Consider the following 8806-nt stretch of genomic DNA (forward strand, 5'->3'; position numbering starts at 1 on the left):
CATCTTCACACTAGATCATATCATCATATCAACATGCATCATCAAACTAGGGTTCATCCTCATATCAACATTACATCATAATTTTTTTAACAAAAAAATTATGAACTAGGGTTCATCTTCACACTAACATATGAACTATTGATTAGAGTACATATCCAATACCACTACTTACTAAAGAACTAAGAACTACAACTACAATCAATCTTAGGTGAAAAAAATCCAATCTAAGTTCAAAAACATGAGGGATTTCAAGCAAATAATGCGTCGAATCGGAAGCAAGTTTGCAAAAACTAATTGGAGGGATCGGAGGAGCTTACGGTTCTCTCCTCGGGGCCATCTCGATCCGCCAAAACGGTGTAGAATCGGTGAAGATCCAAGGGGGGAGTGGATGAGATGAGAGAGGGAGAGAGGGGCGACTTGGGGGAGAATATGAGCAACTGCCGACGGGGGGGAGGGGGAGGGGTGGGGAGATGGGCAGGGGCGCGGGGGGTTCGGCGCAAATAACTGCCCGGACCCTACCGCCAGGGCCCCTGGCAGTAGGGTTAGACAGCCTACCGCCAGGACCCCTGGCGGTAGGATGCGACGGAGGAGGGATGGCGCCGTCTCCGCGCGCTGACGTGGATAAGTTTTCTACCGCCATGAGCCGTGGCGGTAGGCTATCTAACCCTACCGCCAGAGGCCCTGGCGGTAGGAAAAAGGGTCAAATTGCGAAAAAAATTCAAATAGGGGTCAGATCCTGAAATTCTTTCCAAAATGGGTCAAAACATGAAATTCGGCCCCCATCGGCTCCTCAAACAAGTCACGTCCCCGCTGCCCGCCGCCAAGGCCACCACCAACCACCCCCTGCCTCGTCCCACGCCCGCAAGAAGGGACCGAAGCACCACCACAGGCCACCGGCCACCAAATCTCATGACAGCCACCAAACCCAGCCCGCACTCATCACCCATGGCCGCACAAAGGACCAGCAGATCCGCCGGGCTCACACGCACCACCCCCCATGCCGTCCCCAACAAGGAACGACACCCCACATAGCACGGATCCGCCGGGGACACACCATCAGCAGCCCACCACGCTGCCACCACCAGCTGCTGCCATCGCCGGGACTGTTGCCGGTGCCGCGCCTCGCCCAGCGCCACACATCCACTAGATTATCCCTTGCAGCGCCTGGTGGGGTAGGAGAAAAGAGGTGGACAAAAACGATTCGTCTGGGGAAAGGATAAGGTTGCGTAGGAGAGCGCTCGTGGCGTGTGCGACGCACGATCGCGCAGCTTGCATGCGACCGGCGCAAGCTTCAATCTTTTTTTTTTTGAGGGGGCGCAAGCTTCAATCGACATATTATTGTGTAGGTCAACAACAAGTATCAAACCTAAATCGGATTTTTATGAGTTTCATAATCTTTTTTTTTTGGACTACAGCTTGCTGATCCTGAGGTGGTGAAGATGGCTAATCGAATGGGAACTACATACCTTGCAAAACTTGTGGCCAAATGTGGTGGGCTTCCAAAAGTAGTGTGTGCTATAGCCAAAGTATCGTGGTCATTGTTGGAGCATATGAATGACGACTTTATGGTCAAATTGGAGAATGACCCTCAGTTTCATAGTTTGAGCAGTCTATTATCTTGGATGCATTCCTATTTTAATGCTTGTTCAGATTTGGTAAAGCCATGTATCTTCTACCTTTCTGTCTTCCCTGCAAGCAGCAAAATAAGGCAGGGCCGTTTAGTGAGGAGATGGATCGCTGAGGGCTACTCCAGGAACAGACCTGGTTGCACCGCAAGGGAGGATGCTCAAAAGCGTTTTTCTGAGCTTGTTGAGTTGAGCATAATCCAGCAAGCAACAAGCAAGGTCATATGTCAAGTCAATGGTTTCTTCCGTGAATACATCATCTCGCGGCCAATGGAGGATAATCTTGTTTTTGCATTGGACGGGCGTTGCAATCCAAACACACAACGCACAGGACAACACCTGACCATAATGGCAGACTGGCACAGGGACCAAATTGCATTTGAGAGCATCGACTTTGCACGACTGCGATCTTTGACAGTGTTTGGGGAATGGTATTCATTCTTTATCTCCGGCAAGATGAGGCGGCTCCGAGTGCTGGACCTAGAAGGCATGGTAGCTCTAACAAATGAAGATATTGAGCAGATCTTTGTGAAGTTGTTGAGCCTCAAGTTCATCTCCCTACGGGGATGTAGGGAAATTAGTCGTCTGCCACATACATTGGGAGGTCTGAGGCAGCTACAGACTCTTGATGTAAGATTCACATCCATAGTCAAGTTGCCATCTGCTATCATCAAGCTACATAAGCTGCAATACATACGTGCTGGTGCCATTGTATTGCCAGATGAAGATTGGAAATCCGCATCAACAGAAGATGGTCTTGTGGTTACAAGCCAACTACCAGCAACAATATCAGAAGAACTAGAAGGCCGTGATAGCAGTGTATCTTCAGGGCGGCCAGCAGTACCAACATGCACTGAAAATGGCATTGCCAAGAGCCCAGCACAGGCAACAACATCACAAGAAGCCCAGCACAGGCCAGTGGTGCCAAAGGTGGGGAGATTGGCACATACCTGGAGCTTGTGTGGGTCGAAACGAAAGAAAGAGGCCCAACATCATAATGGTGGTGTTGGGGTCCCTGTAGGGATTGAAAGCCTTACGGCCTTGCACACTGTTGGTGTGGTGAATGTCAATGCATCAGGTGGGGAGGCCTTTCTGAAGCACCTCGCAAAACTAACCCAATTGCTCAAGCTCAGAGTGTCCGGCATCAATAGGAAATTTCTAGGCAAAAGGGGTGCCTGCAATTTTTTGCCGCATCACAAAGAAGCATCACCATCTATATCATGCTCTCCCTCGCTCTTCCTCTCTCTCTTTCTCTCTCTCGATGTCATCGTCAGCTTTTGTCCTAGTTCTCTCTCAGCTTGGTGCTCCATCATCATCCATACACTTTGTTGTAGTTTGGAGGAGTCCCTGAAGAAGTCCATGTTGCCTCATGTTCACATATTATCGCATCTAGTGTCCATGGCCTAGATGGATAATAACAACGAATGTGCACGGGCATCAACTTCACCTCCAACTCCACACCACATAAAGCCCTAAGCTCCACTCCATGACAAGTTCCGCCTTAAATGTGAACGATCGTGAGCTCTACGCCACCCACACTGAAATACGTGTGAAACAACAATGGTAATTGAGAACTTGTGTGAGATAGTTCCTTCAAACAAAATATAGTATGCCATGGTGAACTTGCATGATTAAGTTCCTTCAAATACTATATAGTTAACCACGTTGCAAATCCTTTCAAGAAAACTCAAGTAGTGCCCAGTTCGGCATTCTAATTCATTATTCGAGTTTAATATGATTTTTTTGCGAACTAAGTTTAATATGATTCAACAGTAGCTAATTAAAATAAAATGTCATGTTCGAACCATATATGAACTAAATATAGAAACAAATTAACATCGATCTACAACCTTCTAAAAGCTCTATGTTGTTTAGTAGAAATGAAAAGAGCAAAACAAGTTGACATGTCCCTGCACGAGTGAATCTTGAGCTGCGATAATGAAGTCATAGAGGCAGCTGATGCATTCCTACGTGCCAATTTTGGAGCCATAAGCGCCCCTTCTAATAAATTTGAATGGAAGAGAAAATGTTTGATAGTTTCTTACCTGCATTGTTATGGACGACAATTCTAGTAGATGAAATCAAACAATGATCAAGTGAAATGGATAAAGTTAATGAAACCCTTAAGAGTGAAAGCTATGATATGACCTTTGATATTTTCCTTTTTGGGTTGGTGCAGGTCGGGCACACATTGTCCAGGAGCACCTCGATGTTGGTGTGCTCTGTCGGCAAGTGGGTCAAGAGCTCGCTGTTGTAAGGCTTGAGCATGGCTGTGGAAATCTGCAGTAGGAAATGATTTCAGCAACATGATGTATCAAAAGAATTGATCTGCAACAGCCGTAACAGTACCTATGATTGTGGTTAAACCTTTGATTTCATGCCATGGTTACTGACACAATGAGCCATCCTTTGCAACCAGCAGAAGTACCGGTTGAAGCCGATGGTACCACCTGAAGCCTTTCATACCACTAGAAGCAGTGGCGGAGACAGCACCTGGCAAGCCGGGGCTGCTGCCCGTGCTCCCATGGTGCATGTGCATGGAGCTCTAGTAGTAAACAAATGGTTTTTTAACAGTTTATTTGGGCAAAATATAATTAACTTGGCATCACGTATATCTTGCCCAGGCTCTAAGTTTGAGCTGGCTCCGCCACTGACTTGAAGCCGATGGCATAAAATCCAGACTGGGTGTTCTGCAGTACAACTTTTTGTCGTTGGCAGAAGCAAAGCCACATGTTAGTATATATGTATTCTTCAGATTCAGATTTCACAATAGTATCACTATTTTGAGATTTGATCATGCAAATCCAGATGGGTACTAAAAGTCTAAAACTAAAAAAGATCCTGAAATCATCTGACAAAAATCCCCAAGCATTACATCTTTTCATCATCCGCAATTCAAGATCACCGACCAAGCAAACTCTTTTAAAGGGTAAGAATTCTATAAAACCAAATCATGATATTTCTTATAGATCTGAAAGAAGAAAAGAAAGGCCAAGAAGTGCAATAATTGGAACGAGGGAAGAAGTGCACCTGGACGTGATGCCATTGAGTGTGTAGTTGCTCATCTATGGCTCGACCACCTTCTTTCTTATCATTGTGGTGTGGCACTCCATATCTTCAGCTCTTGACCGTACCAAACCTGCTGCATAAGCCAGCCGCTATCCAGCACTGCCCTGCCGCCACTGCACGCGCTCCATCGACACCTTGTTCTTCTCGTGTAGTCTCTTGGTCGCTTGGCATGGAAAATTAGCGTCGCGTTCTCCTGGAGCAACACACTCAACGGTGGCTTTTCCTGATCATACCCATGATCCAAGTCGCCGCCTCCATGTGATCTTTGACGACGTTGACACAGCTCTCGTGGTCCTCACGGTGCACGGAAAAAAATTCTATGAGACCAGGTCTCACGGATTAGCAGGTGAGACCCATCCTGATGGATGACACGTGGCATTCACAAATCACAAAGCATCTATCCCACCCTCCACCTGAAATCAGGGGGGGAGAGATTAGATGCTTTGTGATCTGTGAATGCCACATGTCATCCATCAGGACGGGTCTCACCTGGTTTATATTAGACCTGGTCTCATATAATTTTTTTCCACGGTGCACCGAGCACGCACGAGGCGACTCGCAAGCACATCCATGGCCTTATTTGCGCGGTAGTCCTGCAAGGTGTCGCGTGGATGTCGTGTCCATAAGCGCCTAAGCGGCCACGTATGCGTCGTGTCCTACGGGTCAGCGACTCAGCGTTCGGGAAGATGTGGCGAAGGGCGATGTCGGCGGTTCTGGGGCCATGATCCCCACGCGCCGCGCTTGGCGAGGTGGAGCCGTGTGTAAGGCTGAGTCATCGAGTGTGAAAAAGGCAGGCGCATTCAAATTTTTGCGAGATTGAAGGGGCGAGGCGATTCCGATCTATAAGAATCAGATCATGTGAAATGCAAAATCGGGAGGGTTGAGAGGATTGCGAGATTAAAAGGTTGAGAGGATCGCGAGATTAAAGGGGAAAGAGGATTGCAAGATCAAATTTTCGCCTTGGGAGGCAAGGGATCGATTTTATTTGCTGGATTTTGATCGTAATTAATTAGCTTACCATTATCTGAAATAGGAAATCGGGAGGGGTGGGTTAGCGTACGTAAGGAGGGTTGGACGAAGATTTGACGTAAGACGGGAAACGGAACCCTCCGTTTCTTTTAGGTAGTAGAGAAAATCAGGGGGGGAGAGATTAGATGCTTTGTGATCTGTGAATGCCACATGTCATCCATCAGGACGGGTCTCACCTGGTTTATATTAGACCTGGTCTCATATAATTTTTTTCCACGGTGCACCGAGCACGCACGAGGCGACTCGCAAGCACATCCATGGCCTTATTTGCGCGGTAGTCCTGCAAGGTGTCGCGTGGATGTCGTGTCCATAAGCGCCTAAGCGGCCACGTATGTGTCGTGTCCTACGGGTCAGCGACTCAGCGTTCGGGAAGATGTGGCGAAGGGCGATGTCGGCGGTTCTGGGGCCATGATCCCCGCGCGCCGCGCTTGGCGAGGTGGAGCCGTGTGTAAGGCTGAGTCATCGAGTGTGAAAAAGGCAGGCGCATTCAAATTTTTGCGAGATTGAAGGGGCGAGGCGATTCCGATCTATAAGAATCAGATCATGTGAAATGCAAAATCAGGAGGGTTGAGAGGATTGCGAGATTAAAAGGTTGAGAGGATCGCGAGATTAAAGGGGAAAGAGGATTGCAAGATCAAATTTTCGCCTTGGGAGGCAAGGGATCGATTTTATTTGCTGGATTTTGATCGTAATTAATTAGCTTACCATTATCTGAAATAGGAAATCGGGAGGGGTGGGTTAGCGTACGTAAGGAGGGTTGGACGAAGATTTGACGTAAGACGGGAAACGGAACCCTCCATTTCTTTTAGGTAGTAGAGATGCACTTTGACATGTATCTTTCTTTCCGCGTTGCCGCCATGAGATAAGTTAGATTCATAGCTTGAACCAGCAGCAACCCGCACATGTATGACGGGCTTTGTTGTAATTATCTTTGTGAATTGTGGCAAAAAAATTGTTTCTATGTTGGCTGTGTCCGCAAGCGTGTATTCCCTAGGATCACTGCAAGAGATGACTATTCCTGTTACTAGACCAATTGTTTCTATGATCCAATGTTGTAGCCAGAGGATAACTGACCAGGTAGCAGCAGAGTTGACACTAGTCGTTCACTGTTCATTCCTTAATCAACCATCTGACATGATTTGCATGCTGTGTACTCCCTCCGTTTCTAAATAATTGTCTTTCTAGAGATTTCAACAAGTGACTATATGTTAAACATTGTATTACGTACGTGTATAGGCATTGTCTATCGGTTGAAACAACCTGAGTTAGGTAGGCTTGATCTTCAATATCTCCATGTATATTAGCTAACTTGGAGATCAAGCCTGAACCTAACCAACAACCTTGTATCTATCCTTTCGGTGCCTTTGTGCCCTTATATACACGTACGCGTCCCTGCCGGTAGTGGATACGCTTAACCCAGGTAGTCTTGTCTTTTCACATGGTATATAGAGCCTAGCTCTTCCGATCGCATCTAGCCTCGCATCGCCATGTCCTCCTCCTCTACTGTCGCCATGGCTGTTCCCTCCCTCGCTTCCCTGGGCCACACCATTACCGAAAAACTGAGCCGGGATAACTTCCTGGTTTGGCGCGCTCAAGTGCTGCCGCACGTCAAGGCGGCCGGCATGATGGGCTACCTCAACGGCTCGATGAAGGAGCCACCTGCTGAACTTCTGACGGAGAAAGAAGTCGCCGGCGGCAAGAAGGAGATCACCGCCGCCCCAAACCCGGAACACGCGATCTGGGTTACGCAAGATCAGCAGGTTCTGACGTTTCTGATCGCTACTCTCTCTCGCGACGTCCTCATGCAGGTTAGCGCCTGTGAAACGGCAACGTCGGCGTGGAAGGAGATTCTCCGGTGCTTCTCTTCGCAATCTCGAGCTTGCATCATCCAGCTTTGCTCCCAGATCGGGAACACCCGGAAGGGTGACCTCTCGGCGGTCGCCTACTTCACCAAGATGAAGGGGCTTGCCGACGAACTTGCAGCTGCGGGAAAACCCCTGGACGAAGACGACGTCGTCTCCCACATCCTCTAGGGGCTCATGCATGAGTCAGAGTACAATGGCTTCGTCTCTTCCATCTCCACTCGAACCATCACCGACCAGCCCATCGGCTTGGGGGAGCTCTTCTCTCTGCTGCTTGCTGCCGAGTCGCGGATCGCCGCCCAAACTGCAGCCTACACCGCCAATCTTGCAGCAAGGGGTGGTGGTCGCGGCGGCGGCCGCTCTGGAGGCGGAAACAACGGTGGCGGCTACCGTGGCTACAACAACAACACTGGTGGCCGCTTCCCCGACAACCCTGCTGGAGGAAACTCCGGTGGGTCTTCGCGTCAGGATGGTGATTGCGGCGGTGACCGCGGTGACCAGCAGCGTGAACGATGCCAGATCTGCAAGGAAAGCGGACATGGTGCATGGCGTTGCAGGAAACGCTATGATCATGGCTACAACAACAACGTACGCAACCCTGCTAGCGGCGGCGGCGGCAGCGGTGGTGGTGGAAACCGATCTGCCAATGCCGCCCATGCCTATGGAGTTGATACTAATTGGTATCTTGACACCGGTGCAACGGACCACGTGACCGGGGAACTTGAGAAGCTTGCTGTTCATGATCGCTACACCGGCCCGGAACAAATCCACACCGCGAGTGGTCAAGGTATGAGCATTGCACATGTTGGTCATTCAGTTTTATCTACCTCTCATGGCTCACTAGATCTTAAGAATATCTTTCATTCACCACAAGCCGACCAAAGCTTGCTCTCTCCTCATCGTCTTATCAAAGATAATCATGCCTTTCTTGAAGTTTACCCTGAAATTGTTTTTGTTAAGGATCGGGCCACTCGGAGAACCATTCTTCAAAGCAAGAGTAAGGGTCGCCTATATCCAGTGTCTGGTCGCCATGATGCTCCTCATCGTCAAGCTCTTGGTGCGGTCAAACCATCTACTTCAAGGTGGCACAAGCGTCTAGGGCATCCCGCTTTACCGGTGGTCCAAAAAATTCTTCGTGATTTTTGTCTTCCAGTTTCCAATAAGCAAGATCATTTGTTGGTCTGTGATTCATGTCAGATGGCCAAGAGCCATCAACTTCCT

At 48.6% G+C, this 8806-nt stretch overlaps 1 protein-coding gene across 1 annotated transcript; it reads left to right on the forward strand.

The window, feature by feature from the left end:
- Nucleotides 1–997: 997 nt before the first annotated feature.
- On the forward strand, nucleotides 998–3914 carry LOC119361560 (disease resistance protein PIK6-NP-like). The gene is made up of 4 exons (XM_037626711.1): nucleotides 998–1105; nucleotides 1416–2379; nucleotides 2422–2787; nucleotides 3805–3914. Exons 1-4 carry the CDS (start codon nucleotides 998–1000, stop codon nucleotides 3912–3914), a joined length of 1548 nt encoding a protein of 515 aa, XP_037482608.1.
- The last annotated feature ends 4892 nt before the right edge of the window (nucleotides 3915–8806 follow it).

The sequence above is a fragment of the Triticum dicoccoides genome, chromosome 2B (assembly GCF_002162155.2).
Source record: "Triticum dicoccoides isolate Atlit2015 ecotype Zavitan chromosome 2B, WEW_v2.0, whole genome shotgun sequence".
Taxonomy (NCBI): domain Eukaryota; kingdom Viridiplantae; phylum Streptophyta; class Magnoliopsida; order Poales; family Poaceae; genus Triticum; species Triticum dicoccoides.